The sequence below is a fragment of the Leucoraja erinacea genome, chromosome 23 (assembly GCF_028641065.1).
Source record: "Leucoraja erinacea ecotype New England chromosome 23, Leri_hhj_1, whole genome shotgun sequence".
NCBI classification, from domain to species: domain Eukaryota; kingdom Metazoa; phylum Chordata; class Chondrichthyes; order Rajiformes; family Rajidae; genus Leucoraja; species Leucoraja erinaceus.
In genome coordinates, this window is record NC_073399.1 from 19,903,099 (window position 1) to 19,928,687 (window position 25,589).

Genomic DNA, 25,589 nt, shown 5'->3' on the forward strand with positions numbered 1-25,589 from the left:
AGCTATTTGGTAGAGATTAGAATTGTTGTTGGCTAAATATGGTCAGTCACAGTGCGTCGCGAAGGATTAAAATAACTATTGTTTGAGGTGTTTAGGCATAAGAGACACAGGAAAGTTTAAACCTTTTGCAGCAAAACATTAGATTGAAAATGTTTTTATTAATTTGTAAACTAATCTAACAGATTCAAAACAGTAGTTTATTTGACACAAGGCTTGCATCTAAATCCCAAGTCAGCAGAGTTGCTAAATTAGTTCCATGGACACAAGTGGGAATGTTCCGTTTGACCAAGATAAGAGTCTCTGCTCTCCAGATGTTGCTTACTGGTTGTCAGGTACCTGGGAACAAACTGGGGTGTGAAGTTTGCAAACTTTTAACTATAAATTCTGGAACTCTTTCCCCAAACCCACCCCTGGCAATTTGGTCTTCGGAAGTGACTTCCTTCACCCTCTCTAATACCTCTCACTTTCACTTAGTGTATTTCCCATTGCACTTCCTTGAACATTCTTTTTTTAAACCATTGTCTGTTCCTGTCCTTGAATGCGAGCTGATGTTGGTCTCAGTTCTGACGAGTTTGAGCGAGGAATAAGTCAAAAGCAGTGCGAAGCTGAGTTCCGGTATGAATGTTGTAGCTGGTGTAGAAGGGAGGGCAGTAGGCTGTCGAGGAAAGCCAGGCCTTTCCACGAACATCGCAAACCCCTGGAGAGAGATGGGAAACAAATATCCAGATTGTGACTAGCAGGCAGGTGCACCCTTGCCCTACTCCAGATCAAAATGCCAAGTAGTGTAGCTCATACCCATAAACGTCTAAAAGGTATCCACACACTTCAGAAGCTACCACACTATTGTGAAGGGGCCTTACTTTGGATGGGAGGAGGAAGGATTTTAAGTCGGATCCAGATATAGAAATAAGATGCATTTAAGTGCAATAAAGATGTATTTAAAAGAAAGCTATTTAAACTTGATATTAGGCAAACAACCAATTAGATGAGCTTGAGGAAGAATGGTAGGCCAGAATGGATGATAAATACAGCACAGAAACAGAACGTGCTAGTATGTCTTAAAGTAATTCTATGCATCCAGACCAAAAAAGCCTTCCATCTAAAAGGGCAGGGTGAAAAACAAATTTAAAGGAAAACTAATTTTCTGAATTGGCAGAGAAACCAGCAGTAGTTACCTGTCATCGAGGATGAGCAGTTCCTCCTGCAGGTACCGCTGCACTTCAGGTGAATCCCCCAGTGCCTCCTCCAGACCGAGTAAAGGCGAATACTGTCGCCAACACTACCAAGAGGACATTTTCAAAATGACTTACAACAAATAAACAACAGACAAACAACCCTCCCATCAATCGGAAAACATAAAACTGCAGATGCTTGAGTCTAAAATAAAAGCAAAAATGCTGGAAGAACTCAGCCAGTCAAGCAGCACCTGCTGCAAGGGTTAATATTTCAGGGCAAGGATCCTTCTTCTTCAGAATTCTTCCAGCATTATTGTTTTTTTCCCTCCCAATCTATCCTCCTGCCCACCTTTCTCCTAAAATTCTCACCTCACCTCCTCCCAACAACTTGAATACATGTGGCTTTAATGTAATGAAGTGTCAAAAGGTATTTCCTTCTCGAGTACTTGATGGAGCCTTCAGCCACATCTCTTCTGCTTCCCTCTCAACCCCAACCCTCTAAACAGAATGGGAAAGGAGGCTGAAATGGCACGCAGGGTGGCTATGCATTCAGAGTACGGATGCTCTGAAAATCAGTCACCAAGGGTGCTTCGTCTCATCGATCTAGAAGAGGAAATGTTGGGAACATCAAATGCAGTAAATGAGGTTGGACAAGGTGTACGAGATTCTTTGCTTATCAGATAGAGTTCCCCTAGTTCTCACCTATCACACAACCTGCGTCCACATCCAGCATATTATTCTTTATCATTTCCATCAGCTATAACGGGAACCCACTGCTAGTAACGTCTTCCTCTTCTGCCTTCTGCAGACATAATTCCCTCTGTGACTGCCTAATTCACTCATCCTTCCTCACCCATCCCTCCCTGACCCCTGCAACAGCAGGCGGTGCACCACTTGATCTTACGCCTCCAGAAACCTAAACAGCTCTTTCAGGTTAAGCAAAGATTCTCCTGCATCTCCCTGTCTCATCTCCTGCACTGGGTGTTTCAAATGTGGCCTCCTCTGCATCAGCAGGATAAAGCACAGGCTAGGTAACCGCTTTGCAGAGCACCTGCACTCAGTTCACAATGGCCATCCTCAGCTGCATGCTATATCAACTCCCCTCTCCATTCCCACACCGACCTGTCCCTCCTTGGTCTCCTTCACTGACAGCGAGGCAAAGACAAACAATGCCTCATATTCAACCTGGGTACTTTACACCCCAATGGCATGGATAATTAATTTGACAATTTCAGGTAACCCTTACCTCCTGTAATCTCTCTCCCACCTTCTGACCCATCTCTGATTCTCCCATTATTGTTCTCATTCTCATATGCTCCTTCCTCCCCCCATTATCCATTTTTATCACCCACACACTTCACCCCCTCGATCTTTCAGTTCCGATGCAGTCTTGAAATGTAGAAATTTCCTATCCTCCCACAAATTCAGCTCAACCCGTTGAGTTCATCCAGCAGTTTTTTTTTTTGTCAATTACCTGATGGGCGAGTCCTTCGTTCATTCGGAGTCCCATCACCAGCATTTCTTCTAAGCTAAACACCAAACAGAAATAAAACCCAAAGTTCATTTTTGTAAGGATTTTTATACATGGAATGGACTACTTTCCACCAGATACCACCAGCCCTTGCTCAGTGATCGCATGGGTAACTATGGAAACAAGCTTTCCCTCTGCAAATTCATTAAAAAACACCAATTCCATTATGCTGGCCCATTACGTATTACCAGGACATTTTCTATATAGGTAAGATGCAGGATGAAATACTGTCTCATCTAATGCTAGCAGGGTAGGTTCAGCACAGGTCAGATACAGAGAAATGTTTGTTCTACCCCATCAAACACCCCTTGGTCAGGTACAGCACAGATTAGGTCCAAATAAATTTCCTTTACACTGAACCATCAGATACTATCAGGAGCGTTTCAGCATGGGTTAGCAACAGTCAAATACTTTATATATTTTCCCATCACCACTCCCAAGTCAAGTAGGGCACAGGTTATTTACATTGCAAAACTACCTCTGAGCTGCCACATCAAACACTCGACGGCCAAATAGAGGCTGTACTTGTCACTTATATAACAGGAAAATATTTGCAAATGTGGTAAGTAGTTATCCACAACTAGGAAATTCCATTAATTTTTTTCCAGGGATACATAGCCAACATTCCATACTCGTCCAACACAACTCCTGAGTATGTTCCAAATTCTGTTCCATTAGAAATGGCAGTTCAGTGGTTATATAGGCAGCAAAGAGTATCCCTGGGGAGTCCTCAATATCGACTAAAGCCCCATAAAGTTTGAGCAGGTCAAATACGAATATGGAAAATTCCTCCAGATTACTAACAATTGTCCTCTCTCAGTCAATCGACCAGTGCTACATCCTTAAGCAGAGATTTAGCTACTCAAATGAGCAAAAGTAAAAAAAAAACCTGTTGGGGATTTAATCATTTAACAGTAAGAATGGGTTGGAAGTAACCCTATTAATCTAAGTGTCTGAGTTCTGAAGGAAGTGGCTCTCAGGCAGGATCCGTGGCAGACCGCAAGTGAACCAAAACAAGGAATAAACTTACTTGAGCTCATTCTTCACATACCACCGCTCACAGATGTGTCCAACTATTAATCGGTAGGTGTGATCATTACCATCTCCATGGAAACAAAGTCCCATTCTCATTTTGTTAAACTCAATGGTGTGGAGTTGAGAACTGCACATTCAAAACTGCACATTCATGAATTTCTTCACACTATCAGCAGCCACAGAATTAAACAATCAAGCATATTCCTCACTTCGCCTTTACTATCAAGTCAGGAGACAAACTGGTTTAATAAGGGAAAACATTTAAAGGAATGCATGGGATAGGTTTTTCTACGCAGAAACTGGTGGGTGCCCGGAAAGTGGTTTCAAGGGTGGCGGTGGAAACAAATACCATAGTGGCATTTAAAAATCGTTAAGATAAGGACATGGATTTGGAGGGAATGGAGGGATATATATCGTGTTCACTTACTATTATATACATATATAATCATCGCGCCAGGAAAACAAAATCAGACTGACTTACATGTCCAACTCACTTTGCTGTACTCGCTTCCTGGTTCCATGACCAAATTGTCTCACCTCCCTGAGCCAATTATCTGGTTCCAGTGTCTGTATCCTTGCTTCTCTCTGTGTTTTACCTTCACCCCATGGTACAAACCTGCCATGGGCACCTTGAAAGAAAAGTACATGTACTGTTATATAACTTCCCATGGCTGCAGGATGCCAGAAGTGCATTACGGTTAAGTACTTTTGAAGTGTGGGCATGATTGCAACACTACAATCATGCAAACAATTTCATAGAATCACAGAATGGGTATTGCAAGGAAGGAGGCCATTAGTCTGTCAAGTCCCTAATTGCTCTATATAACAGCAATCCAATCAGACCCACTTTCTTTTGCCGTTTCCACAACACTTCAAATTCTTTTGTTTCTGGTATTCATCCAGCTCCCTTTGGAAAAGTTAATTATCAGACTCCACCATCTCTTTGTCACTGTCTTTTAGACCAAACCACTAGTTGAGTAAGAAAACATTCCTCACCTTGATTCTTTTGCTACCTTCATTCTATGTCCGATTCTTGACACCTCTGCCAATGGGCCGGTTTCTCTCTACCTACTCCCTTCATCATTTTAAATATATCTATTCAATCCTCTTGCAATTTGCCCCGTTTTAAGGTCAATCTCAGCTTATCTCGTCTGTCCACACAAATGAAGTTCCTTATGTCTGGAGTCATTTTGGTAAATCTCTTCTGCACACTTTCTGAAGCATTCATATATTTTCCAAAGTATAGGAATCAGAACTGAAAACAACATGACTCCAGTGAAAGCTAGTTATGCTTAGATCGTCCTTTTCCAAAATTCTGTACGTTCTAGAACAGTTCTCAGAGACTGGATGACTGTTGGCGTAACCCCAATGTTTAAGAAAGGAGGGAGAAAGAAAATAGGTGCCATCAACCAGTAGCCTGAAATCAGTAGGGAAATGCTCGGAACTACTGTTAAGGAAGTGATAACAGGACTGATAAAATAAAGTTTAGAGAGTGAAAGTGGATTTAACAGAAATCACTTTTGACAAATCTGTTGGAGTTTTCTGAGATTGTAATCAGTAGAACAGATACGGGAATCATGACTAAAAATTGTCATAATTTGACATCCAAGGTCTCCTGCTATATCCTTCTCTTCCCAGATGTGGGTGATAAAAGAGTAGATTTGTGACTGACACACTTGACCGCTGTGTTTGTGAGGGGTTAAACATTCTGCTCTTGTGAGCTTGATTTTTTTCATTGGAATCTGGGCTTTTGAACCTGTTGGCCAAGTGGTCTCAAAATCACACAGCAAACATAAAAATAATCAGAATGGAAATGAGTAAAGAAAGATGTATGAAATAAATCTCAATTTTAACAATGCTGGACTTTGTTTCAATTCTAGGTTTCCTGTCACCCGATCACACGTCATGTTAATTATTCAAAGTTATTTGTTTCATTATAAACATCAAAACAATGCCCTATATGATTGTAAATTACTGATATTAAAATGCACTGCTGAATTGTGCAATATAGGTTGAACCAAACACTGTCCCATTGAATATCAACCTTTCATACAGTGCAGGTTTCACCCAACACTGCCCACCTACATAGGCCTCACCCAACACTGCCCACCTACATGGGCCTCATGCAACACAGCCCACCCTTCATCGGCCTCACCCAACACTACCCACCCTTCTACATCGGCCTCATCCAACAATGCCCTCTCCCAATATACTGATCCTTGCATTGCAATTGCAGGGATGTAAAGTGCTGGGAACAAATGACAGTAAGGAGAACTCACCTGGGCCTACACCAAGGTATTGCATTCCTTTCCAATATCCCAGATTATGGAGGCTCACAGCTCCCTTCAAAGCAACATCATTGAACAGAATTAAAGCAATTCATCTTGGTTTCAGTAACTCATGAACATGGACCCTCCTCCAAAACACTGGTACAGAGGGATAGATGAGTTATGAATTAGAAGAGAATAGGCTCCCAAAGACAGACACTGATCCACTTTAAAACCTTTATATATTTTCACTTTGATGTGACACCAAAGCAGATAAATCGCATTGTGGTATAACTCAGGCAACTTTAATTTTACAACTGCTGTATCTTTCACATTGAAGTTGGCTTCACATTCCATTTGTATCACATCTAGGTTTTTGCTTTTTGAAAGGTACTATTCAATCAGCTTCAATCATCCTTTCAATTAATTTCAGATCGCAACTCATTGTATTAAACTATTCTTTCTCTTTGCTTCCTTGGGCATCTTAAATCTACAACTTCTAACTATGATCATGATCTCTCCAGATAGCAAACATATTGGAGGAGCTGAACGACAGACTGTTTCTATGTTCTTAACTTGCTCCCCCCTTTCCTCCTGAAGATGCTGAAGTCCTTTGGCAAGCAAGTTCCAGGGGAACAGGTTGCTCTCTGCTGCCGCACCCAGAGGACTATTCAACTTGCACAAGGCAAGACTGAATACTAGGAGAGTACATTCATTACTGCTCTGTCTTAACACAATAGTGCAAGCCATGAGGCAGAGTTGGAAGCAGAAGCCCCAACTAGTGCCTTTCCCCAGTTTGATACAAATAGCAAGCATCTCAACATTCTACCGATGCTCGAGGTAAAATAAACTAATGCAGCATAATGCATTAGTTAAAGGTGTCACACGTTTGCTCCATGGGACCCACTCTTGCACCCTTTCACCTAATCAATACGTTTCTTCAGCCTTTCCAGTAGCTCTTATATCTTGCATTTAATAGGTCTCCCACACATGGATGCAGTCATTTGAAAGAATGGGCTGAAGCTTCCTTCCCTGAAGTCTGTTGCTGAGTCTTCAATCCCTTTCCTTTACGTAGTCCTGCTAAAAAACTCACTCAATAAAACCTTTTCCGTATCCAACTTCCTTTCCAAATTAACCATAATTTTTCTTTTCTTTAGATCAAAATCGGCACACACACATTTCAGCCACTGATTCGCCGCTCCTTGTATCTCCTGTATAGCAGCTGCTGTATATACACTCTGGGCTAGAAAATCTTCCATGTTGGGACTGGGGTGCTAAAGCAACTTCAATTTTGTGCATATCCCCCAAAGCACTGCATAAAGGTGGAGCTAGGGGAGAAGCTTCAATTCATAGTGGGGGTGATGGGGAGGCAAGATCAGACTTGCAGGTGCACTGATAGATGAAACAAGGATAAATGTATTGATATCTGGGTGGTAGATGTGTGGAGGCAATACAATAAAGTTATTCCCCAATTTCTGGTGTGCAACTGGTGCCTAAAATGCTCCCATTTGGAACTCTGTCTAGCTGTGGAATTACATTCTTTTTTTTAAATTTTATTGTTTAGAAGTGAGTACAATGCATTGGTACAAAAATTATGTTAACATATTACATTCTCTGTACAACTTCCTTTTTTTTTAATATAAAGAGAGAAGTGAGAAAAGAGAGAAGAAAAAGAGGTTGTGAAAAGTGACGAAGACTAGTGAACGCGAGTGAAAAACATAAAGAAAAAGGGAGAAAAAGGAATGTGAAGAAGGAAAGCAGGAGGGAGATTATTCAGTCGCCACAAGGAGATGAATTTTTTATATTCCAAATCATCTTTCACCCATACTTGAAACTTTTAGTTTTCATGATACTATGTCACCACATGAATCCAAGAAATCAATAAACGGGGACCAACTCTTTAAGAATTGGTCTTGTTTGTCTATTAGGAGGAGTCTCATTTCTTCCAAATGTGTTGTGTCCAGCATATTACTAATCCACATTTTAAATGTTGGTATATTAGCATTTTTCCAAAATTTAAGTACAGGTGCACAACCTTTTATCCGAAAGCCTTGGGACCAGACACTTCTCGGATTTCGGAATTTTTCGGATTTCCGAATGGAAGATTTTTAGCGTAGATTAGGTAGGTAGTGCGGGCGGCTTGAAAAGTCTGGAGCGGCTGCCTCCTCCCCGGAGACCGGGGAATCATTGCTTAAATGTTAGTCAGTTAGTTTGGAGGGGTTTTATGTGGTGGTGGGGGGGGGGGTGAAGGGGGAAACTTTAATTCTTAGTCCCGTACCTGGTCGGAGAGGCGGGGAGCGGGCAATGCCTTACCGGTTCGCCATGCAGTAACTGTTGCCGCTGACTCCCAACATCGCGGAGCTGGGGGCTGCGGGCATTCGGCCGTGGGCGCCGCCGGTTGGAGCTCCGACCCCGGCAACTCTACCCCTGGCTGCGCGGCGCTCCAAATCCAGCGCCGCCCGTGGCCGGAAGCCCGCGGCCCCAGCTTCGCGATGTTGGTTGAGTTTAGTTGTGTCGCAGCGCTGGGATACCAGAGGAGAGAGGGCAATGCCTTACCAGGTCGCCGGAGCGCTGTGGCCGCCGACACACAACATCGCGGAGCTGGGGCTGTGGGCGTCCGGCCCCGCTGGATTTGGAGCGCCGCGCAGCCAGGGGTAGAGTTGCTGGGGTCGGAGCTACAACCGGCGCCGCCTGCAGCCCCCAGTTCCGCGATGTTGGGAGTCGGCGGCCACAGCGCTCCAGAGCTTACTGCATGGCCACCCGGTAAGGCATCGCCCGCTCCCCGCCTCTCCGACCATGTAGGGGACTAAGAATTAGAGTTTCCCCAGCTTCACCCCCACACCCCCCCCCTGGGCGACTTCACATAAAAGCCCTCCAAACTAACTGACTAACATTTAAGCAATGATTTACAGATGTTTAAGTGTCTCCCCAGAATCTCCGGGGAGGAGGCAGCCGCTACAGTAGTACAGACCTGGGTTGACCATGGGTCGTTTCGGATCAAGTTTGGCGCCAAACGCGAGCTTTGGTGTGCAGAAGACATCCTGGAAAAAATGTCCGGTTTTCGGAGCTTTTCGGTTTCCGGAACTCCGGATAAAAGGTTGTGCACCTGTATAAGTTTTTTTGCTGTTATTAACCCATAATTGAAAAATGAGTTTTGGTGTGTATTTAATTTGTTCCCATCTCCACTTACTCCAAATATAATCATTTCAGTATTAGGTTCCATTTTTGTCTTAAATAGCTTTGAGAATATATCAAATATGTCACACCAAAATTGATAAAGTTTTGTACAAGAGACAAATGAGTGCGTAATATTGGCATTTTGAGAAAGACATTTATCACAAATGGGAGAAATATTTGGATAAAATTTATTCAGCCTAGTTTTGGAATAATATAATCTGTGTAATATTTTAAATTGAATTAAATTATGTCTAGCGTTGATCGAACATTTATGTATATGTATCAAATATTTTTCCCATGTGTCTTTTGAGATTTTTATCATTAATTATTTTTCCCAGTCTTCTCTAATTGCCTGTTGATGGTAATTCTATGTTTAAAATACAGTTATACAAGTATGATATTATTTTTTTTGACTCCGCCTTGATATTCATTACTTCTAAAATTATACTTTGGAATCTTGGTATATATTTCTTCATAAAATCACATACCTGTAGGTATTTAAAATATTGATTGTTATTCAATTTAAATTTTGATTTTAGTTGTTGGAATGATGATAAATTTCCCAATTCATACGTCACCTACCTTTTTAATTCAGAATTACATTCTGATGGTTTACTGGCTGAACACAATCACAGCGCATGAAAGTGAAGTATAAGTGTTGAACACACCACCCCACTCAAAATCAGCTATCACGTGCCTTCACTTACATTTTTAGCAAAGTTTGACACTTCGTACTGATGGAATCCAGCCTTTTCCAGAATACTCCTTGCTGCATGGTACATGTTTGCCACCACATCTTGTTCGGGCATGCTCACAACCTTTTCTTGGACCTGTTTGAAAAGGGCGGTTCCTCTCTCCAATGTCAGCTGATAAAGAGACACATGATGGTCACAAAGAGTTAGAATCTCCTCCAGCTCTTCCTCCCACAATTCTAAGCTCTGTCCTGGGCGACCAAATATTATGTCAACAGATGTGCAACCAGGGTAAAGTTTTCTGGCTTCTTCCAAACTCCAAACGGCTTCCTGAACTGTGTGATCTCTTCCCAGAACCTTCAGGTCATAGTTACGTAAAGCCTGTGATTAAATAAACCAAGAGTGCAGAATTAGACAAAAGAGTTGGTGGATGGGTTTGTTGGAATTTAAAAAACAGGAGCAGGAGTAGGCAATTTGGACCCAGTTTGCTCTACCATTTAACAAGACCATGGCTGATCTACCTCATGTCATTTTCCTGCACGATCGAACATCTCCCAATTCCTCTGATATTCAGAAACTTATTGATCTATTTTGAATGCAATAAGCAACTGAGCCTCCACAGCCGTCTGAGGTTTACCAAGATCCATGTATTCCACAATACTCCTCATGCTCCTACCATTCATTTAGTAAATTCTGAAGTGGTTTACCTCATAATTATCGTGATTAAATTCCATTTGCCTTTGCTGATCTAACCAACTGATCTATCCTCCTTACTATTAATAACACCATCATTTTTTATATCATCTGCAAGCTTACTAATCACATCTCCTACATTCATATCCAAACTACGATTACATAAACAAACAGCACTGATCCATGTGGTACACCATTGGTCTCAGGCTTCCATCCATCATCACCCTCTGCCTTCTATTACCAAGACCATTTTGGATCTAATTTGTCAAATAGCTTGGATTCCATACTCTTGAACCTTTTATAAGAGTTTATCTTTATTAAAGACATTAGAAACATCCATGCTGACTACATCTACACTGTCCCTCATCAATCTAATACCTTTTTTAAAAAATCAATCAAATTGGTCATACAGGATCTTCCCCCAACAAAGTAAAACTACCTTTGTATTTACCTGCTGACATATCTTCAGTGTTGTGCCCAGATTGATACTTTAAATGGCTAACATTTATTTTATGAAGGTTTAGAATAAAATTCTTGATTTTATACTCTGTACCTCCAGAAATAAAATAAAGCTTCTCGTGTGCTTTTTTTTGGATGCAGTGAGAATGTTATTCTCAAGATGACTGGAGATGATTGGGAATTCCATAAGATCAGATATAAAAGCAGAATTAGCCCATTTTGCCCTTTGAGACTGCTACACCATTTAATCAAGTGTGATCTATTTTTTCCTTTCAACCTCATTCTCCTGCCTTCTCCCAGTAACTTTTGGCACACGCTCATCAGTTTAGTCTCCTAATGGCTTCACTGATTTCCTTTTTACTATTTTTGTATTTATAAATGTCCTTTTAGCTCCTTATCTTAGTTGCTAATTTACTTTCCTACCTTCTTTTATTCCCTCTCATTTTCACCAGCAAAATTATCATAATTTCCAAATTAAACTTGGTTTTAAGAATCTTACATCCCTTATTTCATTGTAACTTTCGTAATGTTATCCATCCCGGGAGCAGCAGCTTTGGATCGCTTTCCCCTCAAAGGAATGTATCCACTCTGTCAAAACGATTTCCTCTGGAAATTTCCTATTGTTCAATTAATGCCAAGTCTCTGTTCTTACCATTATGTGCTACCCAGCAGTGCTGCTCAGGAACGTAATTGACCATACTTTGTGCATTAAATCATATTTGGTCCAAAGCCATCAAGCCTTGGACGTGCCCCCTGTCTGACCTTAACCATTTATCTATTGGAAACATAGAATATAGGTGCAGGATTAGGTCATACTGCACTTCGAGACAGCACCGTCATTCAATATGATCATGGCTAATCATCCAAAATCAGTACCCCGTTCCTGCTTTCTTTCCATATCCCTTGATTCCGTTAGTCCTGAGAACTATATCTAATCTCTCTTGGAAACATACAGTGAATTGGCCTCCACTGCTTTCTGTGCAGAGAATTCCAAAGTTTTTCCTCATCTCAGTCCTAAATTGCCTGCCCCTTATTCTTAAACTGTGACCCCTGGTACTGGACTCCTCCAACATCAGGAACATTTTTCCTGCATCTAGCCTGTCCAATCCCTTAAGAATTATATATTTTTCCATAAAATACCCTCTCATCCTTCTAAATTCCAGTGAATATAAGCTCAGTCAATCCATTCTTTCATCAAATGTCAGTCCTGTCATCTCGGGAATTCACCTGGCAAATCTACGCTGTACTCCCTCAATAGCAAGAATGTCCTTCCTCAAATTAGGAGACCAAAACTGTACACAATACTCCAGGTGTGGCACAAACCAGGGCACTTCTTCTTGTGTATGGCGTGCACAGCCTGAAGTTGTAGGACAACTTGTTCTATTAGATCTTATTTGATTGTGCACGCCAGGTTGATTGCAACCTTCACGTGGTCCGCCCTGTTTTGACGAATGCAATCTCCCACCTCACCAGGGCCCTGTACAACTGCAGTAGGACCTCTTTGCTCCTATATTCAAATCCTCTCGCTATGAAGGCCAACATGCCATTTGCTTTCTTCACTGCCTGCTGTACCTGCTGTAGTGAAGAATCTATTCTGCCTCTCCTGATCCTTGGTGCACCTTCGTTCTTAGGTACAATTCCCTTCTATACAAGTCATCAACCTTCCTGCGATGACTGCCCTGCTGAAGTGGTATCTGCCCATCCTGATTGTTTCTGTACTTAAAGCCCTCCATCCACCACCATTTCTCCAGCCATTCATTAACTTGTCTTATCTTCATGCTGATAATCATTATGTATGGTACTGAGCAATCTTTGAGTTCCTGCTTTTTAGTTTCCTCTTTAGCTGCTGAAACACTGATCTCTGGATCCCAACTCTTTCCTTCTTCTCACTGGTTCCCACATCAATCATGACCTGACTAAACCCATCCTCTACACAAATGTTCAGCACCATGGCACCAGCAGACAAGGCATGAAGTGAGGTACATTTGTGCACCTGAATACAAGATTCCTTACGATCACCATAACTTCCACACTTCCGTGTCTTTGCATAATCATTCCCTAATCCACTCCGCCAGGCGACGGACGCAGTGTAGGTCCTGCTCTGCTAAATTGCTGCCATCCATTTTACAGTAGCAACTGCATTGGCTTCATATTCAGACTGATTAGTTGCACATTAATTACAGAAGTGACTCCTCTTGAAGTTAACATAGACTAGCACAGGAACATGCCCAATGTTTGCACTGAATCTGATGCCGTTGAATTCATTTCTTGTGCCTGCATGTGATCCATATACTACCATTCCCTGCATATTCATGTGGCAATCTAAAACCCCCGATCGTATCCAATTCCATCACTTCCACTGGCAGTACGTCAACGCACCCACTACTCTATGTATAAAACCTCGACGTACACATCTCTTTTAAACCTTCCCCTACAGATCTTAGAGCTGTCCTCTAATCTTTGACATTTCCACATATGTGTGGTGCTGCACCTTGAGAGGTTCCAATGCAAAATAAAATTAAGCAGTTAATGGCAATACCCTGCAATTAATGTCTATCCTATCCCTGCTTCACATACTTTTATGTACATCCATCAGTTCTCCCCTCAATCTTTGATGCTCTATAGAAAACAATTCAAGTATGTTCAACTTTCCCTTACACCTAGTATCCTCTAATCCAGACAGCATCTCTCCAAAGCCTGCAATGGGGCAACCAGAACTGTGCACAATAGTCTAAATGTGGCACAACCAAAATTTTCTAACAACCTCCTGATTGTTATATTCAATGTCCTGAACAATGAAGGCAAGAATACCATACACCTTATTTTCCACTCTTGTGTGGCCACTTCCAGAGAGCTATGAACTTGGATCAAAAGATCCCTCACTACATTAGTGCTGTCGAATATCTAGCCATTAGCTGTATACTGTCCCCTTACTTTCAACCACTCAAAGTGTGACATTTCCCACTTGCTAGGATTTTTCTACCCATATCTGTAACTGATATGTATCCCGCTATATCCTTTGACAGCCTTCTTCACTGTCTGCAACTCCACCAATTTTGGTGTTGCCTGCAAACTTACCAACCAACTCATTTACATTTTCATCCATGTAATTTATAAATGTTCCAAACAACAGAGGTCTCAACATATTCCCCATGGACATACAACCAGAATAACACTACACGCACGAATAACTTCCCCCACTACACTCTGTCTTCTCTGGGTAAACCAGTTCTGAATCCAAACTAGTAAATCACCATGGATCACATTCCAGATTAGTTTACTATAAGGGACTTCCATCAAATGCTCTACTAAAATCCATATAGACAACATCTTCTGTTCTGCTCTTATCAATCACCTTCTCAAAAAAAAATCTTCTTGGGGAATCCTGATGCAACGCACTAATTTAGTGCCTCACCTATATTCCCCCCCCCCCCCCCCCCCCCCCCCTTCCTTCCTAACTTGAACTTGCCAGTCCTGAACTCTGATTAACTGGCCTAACTATTCATAATTATCTTCATAGCTCTAAGGTTGCAATCACTGTTCCCAAACTTCCTTCCCACTTTGTGTCACCTGGTCAGTCTTGTTTCCCAATAAAAGATCTAGAATTGTTCCTCCTCGTTGGTCTATCTACATACTGTTTCAAGAAACCATCTTGGGTACAAATTCTGCCCCTCTAAACCTCTTGCACTACAGAAATCTCAGTCAATGTGTTCTGCACCACAGAACCATTCCTCAAACTCAGAACACTGAGCCCAAGCAAATTTGGAATCATCACCTGTCATCATGCGCCTTCAAATATTTGATCTGCTCTGCAAGTAGAATTAGTCATCGTATTGACATCAACGTGCGACCGCAGTACGTTCGCGCGCAACTCCATACTCCTCCACGCCTCTCCATGCGCCCGTCCCACGCTACCCACACGTTACCCGTGCGTCACAACGCGACAACCAAATTTTTGGAAGTTGCGTAAATGGCGCGCAAATGACGGCCAAGTGGGACAGGATCATTAGCTTGCTGTTCTGTCAAACCACTTAAAGGAACTAGGCAATCTTGATTCAAAAGTCAGTGACTTCAGGGGAGAGAAGAAAAGTCCACACCCTCCCTGTCAATGTTAATATACACAGCTCACCTGGATCCCAATGGAGATCCTTGTCACTCCAGCCTTCTTAAATTCAGCAAGTTTGGATGTTGAGACTGATGTGGGATTGGCCTCCAAGGTGACTTCCACATTGTGACTGAGGCAACTTGCCTTGGCAACAGTTTCTAAGATGCTGGCAATTGTGGATGGCTTGGCTAGGCTTGGTGTTCCACCACCAAAGAACACTGAAGTGATCCTGAAAGCAAACCACAGCCAATGTGACAGCATTGCCTACTGGAACCCCAATGCCGGCCATATTCCCCCAAGCAGCATTTCTACACACACACACAAACACCTCACTGCTACCATCCACTGCAAAGGCTACAGACCCAATCCACATTCCATGCTGGGACTGCCTGTTACTCTCCCCAACAGCATTGTCGGCCCACAGCATTCACATGCCCATTCTCAGGTCTAGTGGCCAGATGTCCTAAACCAGTCCCACCCCCTACTTGACAGCAAGATTCTTGAACCAAGTTAATATATTGTACTTATTTAGTGCTGGCAATATGAAACTTCACAAGATGGCGCACAGGGTGATTTTAAACAAGCTTTTATTTCAAGGAAAAGGGGCAATAAGGACGCTCAGTAATTACCGGACGGTGAACCTGATGACAGTGGTGGGAAATTTGTTGGCGGGAATTCTGAGGGATAGGATCTAACAACATTTGAATAGAGTGGAGCACTTGAGTTATCAGGAGAAAGTGGATAGGCTAGGACTGTTTTCCCTGGAACAGAGAGGCTACAAAGTGACCTCAAAAGTCTATACAATCATAAGGGGGGCACTTAAAGTAGTTGGTCACAGTTTTTTCCCCAGGGTAGAAGAATCTGAAACTAGTGGGATAGGTTTAAAGAGAAAGGGGAACATTTTAAGGGGGGGCTAAAGGACATCCTTTTCATAAAGATGGTGGCGGGTATATGGCACGAGCTATCAGAGGAAGTGGTAGCAACAGGTATAATTGTAACATCATTATATCGGTAGTAAAGAAAGCAAACTCAATGCTGGCATTTATTTCAAGAGGTCTTGTATACAAAAACAGGAATATAATGTTGAGGCTTTTTAAGGCCATGGTAAGGCCACATTTGGAATATTGTGAGCAATTTTGGGCACCATATCTGAGGAAGGATGTACTGGCTCTGGAGAGGGTCCAAACGAGGTTTACAAGAATAATCCCAAGAATGAGTAGGTTAACCTATGATGAGCGTTTGTTGGCACAGGGCCTATCCTCACTCGAGTTTAGAAGAATGAGGGGGGGACCTAATTGTGACATACAGAATAGTGAAAGGCTTGGATAGAGTGGATGTGGAGATGATGTTTCCACAAGTGGGAGAGTCTAGGACTAGAGGACATAGCCTCAGAATTAAAGGACGTTGTTTTAGGAAGATGAGGATAAATTTATTTAGTCTAGAGGGTGGAATCTGTGGAATACTCTGCCGCAGAAGGCCGTGGAGGTGAAGTCAATGGATAATTTTTAAGGCAGAGATAGATATATTCTTGATTAGTACAGGTGTCAGAGGTTATGGAGAGAAGACAGGAGAATGGGGTTAGGAGGGAGATAGATCAGCCATGATTGAATGGTAGAGTAGACTTGATGGGTTGAATGGCCTAATTCTACTCCTATTCCGTATGACCTTATGACATTTAAAAGATATGTATTCAGGTACATGGATAGGTAAGGTTGGAAGAGATATGGGGTATGCATAGACAAATGGGACTAGCTCAGGAAAGCATGTGTTGGGTCAAATGGCACATTTTCATGCTGAATAACCGTGAAAATGAAGAAAGCAGCACCCCCAATCTTAATTAAATGTCACAGTATGGTCAACCCCTGCAATTTTGTAATTATCTTATGTTAATTGAACCAAGAGTAATGTTCTTTCACATATATTCTCTTGCACATTATCCATTTAGCCAAATTTTCACATTCCTCTTTATTTTGCCCTGCCTGATTATTCTGCCTGATAATATATTCCACATTCAACTTACTCCTTCACTTGGCTGTCGCGGAGCAGGGTTTCTGTCTCCTGTACAAGGCCGTCCCTCATAGCATTGTGATCAACATTGGGGGAGATGTACTTATTAAAGTTACAATACGTACACCTCCTCTTGCAGAATGGCCACTGAAAAACAGAAACGTTAATAATATTTTTAAAACATTTTCTTCCATTTGTCTTTGGCCCAAGTCACTCCTTAACAAAGGGCAACCGTAGCTCAGCCACTGCCGACTATCAATCACTCTTGTTTCGGCCATTAAAAGCTAACGTTCCCCACATAACAGCTGAGCCACATTGCAGAGAAGACCCGCTAGTCACAGCCAGGAGAACATAGCTAGCATTACGACTGTAATCAGTACCTTAAGTTTACGTAAGCACAAGAGGCTGCACAATTATGCAAATCCTTCCTCTGATTATCTACGGTCACCAACTGGAAATGTGCCAGATAATCACAAAGTCAGACTGGACAATAATAAACTACTCATTAAATATCACCCATCATCTGAAAGGATGAAAGAATGGATCGACTGGGCTTCTATTCACTGGAATATAGGATGAGAGAGGATTTTATAGAAACATATACAATTCTTAAGTGATTGGACAGGCTAGATGCAGGAAAAATGTTCGCGATGTTGGGGGAGTCCAGAACCAGGGATTACAGTTTAATTATAAGGGGTAGGCCGTTTAGGACTGAGATGAGGACAATTTTTTTCACCCAGTTGTGAATCTGTGGAATTCTCTGCCACAGAAGGCAGTGAAGGTCAATTCACTGGGTGTTTTCAACAGAGAGTTAGATATAGCTCTTAGGGCTAATAACGGAATCAAGGGACATGGGGAGAAAGCAGGAATGGAGTACTGATTTTGGATGATTAGCCATGATCATATTGAATGGTGGTGCTGGCTCAAAGGGCCTACTACTACTGTACCTATTTTCTATGTTTCTTGTCTGAAGGTTGGATATATGGTAAAAAGACACAAAGTACTGGAGTAATTCAGCAGATCAGACAGCATCTCTGGAGAACATGGACAGGTGATGTTTTAGGTCAGGATTTGTGACATGTAAGGAAAAGGAAGAAGTTTCTAATCACCTCCTGTTTTGGTAAGAGATACACTGGGCCATCGCACAAAGCAGCCTCTCCCCATCAACACCACCTCTTACCGTCTCAGGGAAGCAGACTGAGATTAGGAAAGGCACAGCACAAGGGTGAATTGAACTACATTTATTCATTCTTGAGATGTGAACATGGGTAGCTTGGCCAGCACTAATTGCCACCCCCAATTATCTTTGAGCTGAGAGGCTTGCAAGTTTGTTTGGGAGTAGGCCAGACCCGAGTAATGGTTTGATCAAACCCAGATGGTTTTAAACATTAATCGGTTGGCTTCGTGGCAACTATTAGAATTCCAGACATACTTAATTGATCTATAAAATGAAATTCACATGTCCCATTCACTAGACTTGGTATCTGGAAATGGTTTCAATAACTAATTAATTCTACACCAGACCAGGGAGCACTGCTTACAAATACAATCCCCATCCCTACCTCCAACCACACAACTAGGTCCACAACCCCCTCACCTCACAGCCCAGCCCTAACTCACAGCACAGCCCAGCACAGCCCAAAGCTCTCCCACTTCACCCTCGCTTCATCATGCCCTCCAACCCCACCTAGAACCATGCCCAATATTTACCATCACGCAGCCCTGTCTCCCAACACCTCCCTCCTCTTAACCCCACCCCTATTCTCAGCCCTGCCCCCAAACTCCCCATCTCTGAAGAACGGTCCCGACCCAAAACGTCACCCATCCTTTTTCTCCACACTTGCTGCCCTACCTGCTGAGTTACTCCAGCATTTTGTGTATATCCCCCATCTCTCAACCCTGCCCTCAACCATCTCCATCTCTCGCTCACTCACATGGACGTACAGAGACGCCCGGTGTAAAACTTCGCCGTACTCCGATGTTGGCTGTGCCAAGGGCTCCCCGGGACACTGACTCTCGGCCCGTAAGCACCTTCGGGCCGGCCTGGGAAACAGGCGCAGAGCAGCCTTCCCTAACATCGGCAGCGGCCCGGCTCTTCCCCCGGCCACATGCCCGGTACAGCGCCCGCTTTCCCGCCCCCTGGTGTCCTGGAGCCGCGGTGCTGGATAAGGCACAGAAGCACCAGCAGAGGGGAGTGATTATCGTGAATACCCCAACCTCACGGGGCAGTGGGGTTCGTGAAGATACATAGAGGCTCCAGCAGAGGGAAGTGTGAACCAAGGATACTAGAGGAGCTCCTCTAGTATCTTTGGTGTGAACGACCGATCTCGACTGGGTTGGAGGGACTCCAACAGAATGGAGTGACCAGACTGATGTAACGAATGTGGAGGGGCTAGTGGTAGTGCAATGAGTAAAGTGGAAGGACATCAACAGAATAGAGTGATAACGGAGAATTATCTGAAGGAGAAGGAGAATCCACTGAACGAGATGGAGGGTCCCAACAGGAGTGGTGAAAAATAAATGCAATACTTTTGGGGAGAGACCCAATGAGGGAGGATGTTCGGAGTAATAAGGAACAACACCAGTAGTGGGGGTGTGGTATGATGGAATGAGGGGGGTTGAATGAACTAGGTTATGCAGAGACATCATGACAGAAGGGAAGTGGTAAAAATGAATGAATGATACACACAACAGGCAATTTGTGAGAGTGGATGCATTCAAATGAAATCAAGAGGATATTTTGACTTCAGTCCTACATTATGTTGAAGGATCTCAAAGCACGTCAGCCTGCACCTTCTTGATCAAATACTGTACAACTTTTGTGGAAAATATTTGTAAATTTCCCCATGAATATTTCCAGCTCACTGCTCAATGATGCAAATTCCAGTCTGAGCTCTAGAACCTCATGTAATGAGCAACTGGCATCTGTCACTGTGTAGCATGGTCGGTGGAATAGAAGGTGCGCTTTCACCTCTTAAGGGGAAAGTGTTCATTGTTTACAACCAGTTATGAAAATCATGCTGGAGGTTTCAGTGCTTTGCGATTGAACAGTGAATTGATAAAGCAAACATTCCAATTTTTGATACATAGCTCTGCAGAATTTGATCAATGAGGTGGTGATTTGAAAGGTCTTCCACGTGCTGGAACAAAGGAGTCCTCCAGGTCGTGGTCAAGCATCGATGCAAGAAGGTCTCATTGAAGGTCGACACAGTAATGAAAACAAGGACATGGATGTAGATTCAAAATGTTTAATGATCTTTCTTCAACAGCCAAGGTTTGTGAAGAATCAGCAAATTCTGAAATCAAGTGTTGCAAGTTCTACTTGTGCAAAGTAGCATTGGTTCATCATGGAAACCGATTAGGCTAAGCCATTCATATTGTGAGTGTACATGTTTATTCTTCAAGCAACCAGCTATTTGTTTGCAAATGCCCCATGTTCAGCACAAAGCTCAGTATCTTATACCTTAACAGGGCTCGAAATTAACGGTTGCCCGGGTGCCAATGGCGACCTAAAGTGCCCCCGGGCAACCTAAAAGCCCTGCCATTTTGGCAAGCAACCGGGACACCTATCTTTTAATTCTGAGCGGGCCCCCCTCTCTATCTCTCTCTCTGTGTCACTCTCCGTCTCCGCCGAGACCCTTCTTTAGATTTCCTCTGGTTTTAGTGTTTTTAGTTTAATTTAAAGATACAGCATAGAAACAGGCCCTTCGGCCCACCGAGTCCACGCCGACCACCGATCACCCGTATACTAGTTATATCCCACACATTAGCGACGTAAATCAAGAGTCAAGTGTTTTATTCTCTCACGTCCCAGTTAGAACAATGAAATCCTTACTTGCAGCAGCATAACAAAGTATGTAAACATAGTACTCTGTAAACAATGTTATAAACGAGAAAACAAAATAGTCTATCTTTATATATGAATATACAACTATATAAATAAATTATATATATATATATATAAAAGGGTTTGAAAAAGGTTCCTGCACACCTTTGGAATGTGGAAGGAAACAAGAGCGCCCACGGAAAACCCATGTGATCAAAGGGAAAAGGAGCAAACTCCATACAGACAGCACCCATATTCAGGATCAATTCCGGGTCTCTGGCAATTTTAGGCAGCAACTTTATGGCCAATGTACTGCCCCATAGTCTTGAACTGAATTAAAACATACAGTAGCTGTAAAGGGGGACATAGCGTTACTTAGAGATTTAAGACTGAAAATGAATAGTTTTTTTTTTAGTAACCAAAGTTATCAACGTATAATTTTTTTGTGTGTTGGAAAATAAAATATAGTGGCACAGCTGGCGGACTTGCTGCCTCACATGCCAGAGATCTGTGTTCGATCCTGTCCTCAGACACTGTCTGTGTTGAATTTGCACATTCTCCCTGCAAGCGTGTGGATTTCCTCCCACATCCCAAAGTCGCATTGGCTTTGTAGCTTAACTTGTCTCTGCAAAATTGCCCCTAAGGTGTAGGGAGTGGGTGCATGTCATTGACGTATATATCATGTCTTGATTGGTGAATATGTTTAGTTTGTGACTTTATTTGAAGCAGAAATAATATGTGAATGCTTCATTGACCATAATTCCGACTGGAAACTACACACTTCGTCCGAGCACATTATCGCACGTGTCATGCAAGCCATCTTAAATGACCACCTAAACTGTCATTTGGCAACCTAAAAAGCTGCCTAGGTTGCCTGGCTGGCAACAGAGAAAAAAAGTTAAGTGAGAGCCCTGCTTAATGTTCTTCAGCTGGGTGCTGTGTCCTGTGAAGGTGTGTCCTGGTCTGTTGGTGTGCGCCATTTTTAGACTAAATTAAAATTGAAGCAATCTTAAAGTAGTACAGCATTCTGTGTTTTGCTCAGACTGCAGCTTGACGATGATGAGGCACAGGAATTGATATGGAAGTTTTTTCTCGGTCTCCAAATCCTTGGGTGCAATATGATAAACATCCCTGAATAAGTACAGCTGGCCAGATATGTTTATCTGACTGTGGGGGTGGGGGGGGGTGAGGGAGGGGGGGGGGGGGGGGGGGGGGGGGGGGGGGGGGAGGGGGACTGGGTGGGTGGGGGGGAGTGAGAGGGAAGCAGAGAGTGAACCATGCAGAGTTTTGTATGCTGTCAGTCATTATTGAGCAGTGGATGTACTGGTTGTACTACATTTTCCGAGCTCAAATGATTTTGTATGTAAGTCTGGTATGCGAGTGCATCTGATCATAAAATACGACCTGCAGCAGCTTCATCCTATATCAACTTCATGTTAGTCTGTATTTACTGGCAAGATTCACTGCATAGCAACAAGGATTGGAACATGCTGCTTTTCATTGCCAGATGTGTGCTAATGAAGATCAGCTAAACCCAGAGTGCAGCTGGGGGCAAAAGAGAGGCTGAGATTAATTTAGTGAGGATAGAACATAGACTAAGGTATAGAATTGTTTTTATTTTGGAGAAACTCAGATCAAAATGATTGCAAGATTTAAAGTTATACAATTTACTCTCAAATAAACAGTAAATGATCATACTTTTCAGTGACGCTTATAGATCAATTTACATACTGTGTGTAAGATCGTAATCAATTAATTAACACCATCTATTTTGATTGGTACGAAATTTCTTAATCTGTATGATTTAGGAATATATAGGTTTATGTAAATTGAGGTTATAAAATTGGTCAGCAAGACCAGAGGTGAATCATAAATGCCCTTCTAGGATCAGTAAAATACTTGAGACATAGCCTTCTTAATGAGTACATCACCTCAATAAAAAAAATAGGTGGCAGCTTTTGGTCTGAATATCATGTTGCAATATGTGTTAAGTCTGAAAGATTTAGATTTCACTAGACCAAGGGGGACCCGTTGGGTCCCATCCCTTCAACGCGCGCGGGGGGGTGGGGGGGGGGGGGGGGGGGGGGGGGGGGGGGGGGGGGGGGGGGGGGGGGGGGGGGGGGGGTGGGGGGGGGGGGGTGGGGGGGGGGGGGGGGGGGGGGGGGGGGGGGGGGGGGGGCTGTGTGGCATCACATGCACATTAACCCAGCCCCCACACACACAAGGGAGGGAGAGGGAAGGGGAGGGGCGAGCGAGCGCGCTGTGAAAAGCGGAGAGATGCCGGGGAGACAGATAGAGAGCTCTCGTACAGAGCCCGACTCTAGTACAAAGCTCTCGGCTTCTCCAGGGAAACCCAAGTCGAGGCACGAGCGTACTTCGTGTTCAGATGCTGGGCTGTGGGCGGGGCTGGGTGCTGCGCTGCGGACACCCTCAGGTTATCTCGGGTTCTCTCGGAAAACCCGAGCAGAGGCACGAGTGTACTTCATGTTCAGTGGCTGGGCTGTGGGCGGGGCTGGACGCTGCGTTGCAGACGACCGACCGACTGAGTGAGAGTGACAGAGGCATTGTGACGTCATCCAGCTCGTTTCAGCACGTTAGATTTTAAAAAGATTGGTGAACAATTTTAGTAAAAAACTCGAGGAAATAATGCATCAAATATTCAAATTTGGGGATTTTTTAAATCATGAGGCAAATCTCTACCGGAATATATAAAAATGTCACCGTTACCGCGTCGGGTTTTCGAGGAGATGTGAATCAAAGATAAAGTTCAGGCAAGCAAGGAAGCAATAAGAAAAATACAAGTAAACATCCAAGATCAGACTTTTATAAGTTACTAGACCAAGTGCAGACCCGTTGGATCTGTTCCTCCAACGCAGCCGTTGCCTACCCATAGCCCCCATGGGGGACGTGGTCTTCCAACTCAAGCGGCTCTGGAATCAGCAGTGCGGCTGTTTTTAAATGGCGTCTTTGAGGTGAGATGCGGGCGCCAACAGCCGTTATGGTCCCTGGCCAGCAGGAGGCAACAAAATGAGTGAGTCGGCGTCTCTGGGTCTGACTTTGGCGTAGCAACGAATCAAAGGCTGGCACCCACAGACTGGCAACCACAAGTCAGGCAGAAACACACACAGCCAGCCGGCAGCCACAGACTTTTATATTATAACTAGACTAAGTGGGACCCGTTGGGTCCCAGCATCACACGGGAGGGCTGGTCACCAACGTAATATTCCACTTCTCCACCAATTCCAATATTGCTCGCCAGTGGGGGAGGGGGGCTTTCTGTTGTGCTAGCATGGGTGTTACGGGCCGAAGGTATTGGTTTCCAGAGGGCTAGTATAGACATTGTGGGCCGAATGGATTCTTGGGCTGGCAGCCAACTGTTGCAACGGTTTTAAAAGCCAAGCCAAGGCAAACAATTGGGCAGCAGCCACCTGACAACCAAAATTAATTTTGTGAACACAAACTTTTTTAAAAAGGGTAGGCAAACAATTGGGCAGCAGCCACCTGACAACCAAAATTCATTTTGTAAACACAAACTTTTTAAAAAAGGCGAGGCAAACAATTGGGCAGCAGACACATTGAGGGGACCCACCGTGGAGTAGACGTACGTTAAGTGTTATTCACAGCTCAGAGAGCCGTGATCCTCTCGCTTCCTGGGTCTGGCAGAGACTGAGTGAGGCATGACACTTCCGGGTTTTATAGTCCCTCCTCCCTCCCCCCTCCCCCCTGCCGCCAGCGGGGGCAGCAGAGAGAGAATGGGGAATTAAAAAAAAAACATTAATATATCTCTGATTTTTCATCGATGTGAAAAATCCTCTGGTCCAGGAAGGCGGAGGGGAGCTCTGAGCGAGGTGGCCAAAAATGACGGCCGTAGGTGACGGTGTTCTCTCGGAAATCGCAGCACAGTGGGCCAAAAGCAGTCAAGCTCAGACTTTTAGTAATATAAATAGATAGATAGATAGATGTATATGATAGATAACAAACTGGCTGGTGAAATGGGTAGAGAATTCAAGTTAGGTGACGTAAACCTCTCTGATTTCCATTTAACGCGATCAAAAGAACATGGGTTCAAGCTCACACCAAAGCTTGACAGAGCAAATAGAACTGACGCTAATCCAACTATCATTGTATTTGGCCGGCTGATTCAAAATATATAGGATGATTCTGGCAATCATAAATCAATGCAAGCAAATTAAAGAATAGACCAACTGTTCATCCACCTTTCTGGTGGGACAGTATGTGAGACACCACTGTAAAATGACAACTGACTGCCCCACAGAGCAAAAATATTTTTGGAGGATCATGATAATGTGCTGTAAAAATTCCTTCTTGTAAAAGCTGAATGTTTAAAGGATGCCCAATCTCCCAATAATCTTCTTGATAATTCCACGTCCACCATCTTCAACAGGTAGCATTCTGAGTCACAGATTGTGGGATCATGCGATGGACACCTTAGTACAAAAGGTAATACACCGCAGAACTGAGAGAAAGTAACATGTCAGTGCTCCTGCCATTCAGATGAGACATTAATTTTATTGGCCTCTTTGGCAGATGGATATTCCCCATTTACCAATGATGTCAAACATGGAATAGCTCTGCTCTTCTGCAATCAATAAGGCTTTGAA

At 43.3% G+C, this 25,589-nt stretch overlaps 1 protein-coding gene across 3 annotated transcripts; it reads right to left on the bottom strand.

The window, feature by feature from the left end:
• Positions 1 to 138: 138 nt before the first annotated feature.
• Positions 139 to 19,583, bottom strand: rsad1 (radical S-adenosyl methionine domain containing 1). 3 transcript variants are annotated; one of them, XM_055654048.1, is made up of 9 exons: positions 19,086 to 19,583; positions 17,155 to 17,288; positions 15,159 to 15,363; positions 9,893 to 10,258; positions 6,021 to 6,084; positions 4,223 to 4,370; positions 2,650 to 2,704; positions 1,176 to 1,279; positions 139 to 697 (listed from the first exon to the last, which is right to left on the bottom strand). In XM_055654048.1, exons 1-9 carry the CDS (start codon positions 19,566 to 19,568, stop codon positions 589 to 591), a joined length of 1,668 nt encoding a protein of 555 aa, XP_055510023.1. In that variant the 5' UTR covers positions 19,569 to 19,583; the 3' UTR covers positions 139 to 588. The 3 variants fall into 3 exon arrangements, with proteins under 3 accessions (XP_055510023.1, XP_055510025.1, XP_055510024.1); XM_055654050.1 differs by having other exon boundaries at positions 19,076 to 19,259; XM_055654049.1 differs by lacking the exon at positions 1,176 to 1,279 and having other exon boundaries at positions 19,076 to 19,261.
• Positions 19,584 to 25,589: the final 6,006 nt, after the last annotated feature.

Bases quoted from the DNA above. Each gene is read 5' to 3' on its own strand.
- rsad1 (XM_055654048.1), bottom strand. From the start codon at position 19,568: ATGTCCTTCCACTTTACTCATTGCACTACCACTAGCCCCTCCACATTC. The intron at 2,705-4,222 runs GTAAGTCAGTCT...TTTGGTGTTTAG, and splicing joins CAGCAAAGTGAGTTGGACAT to CTTAGAAGAAATGCTGGTGA. The intron at 698-1,175 runs GTAACTACTGCT...ATCTCTCTCCAG, and splicing joins CTGCTCATCCTCGATGACAG to GGGTTTGCGATGTTCGTGGA.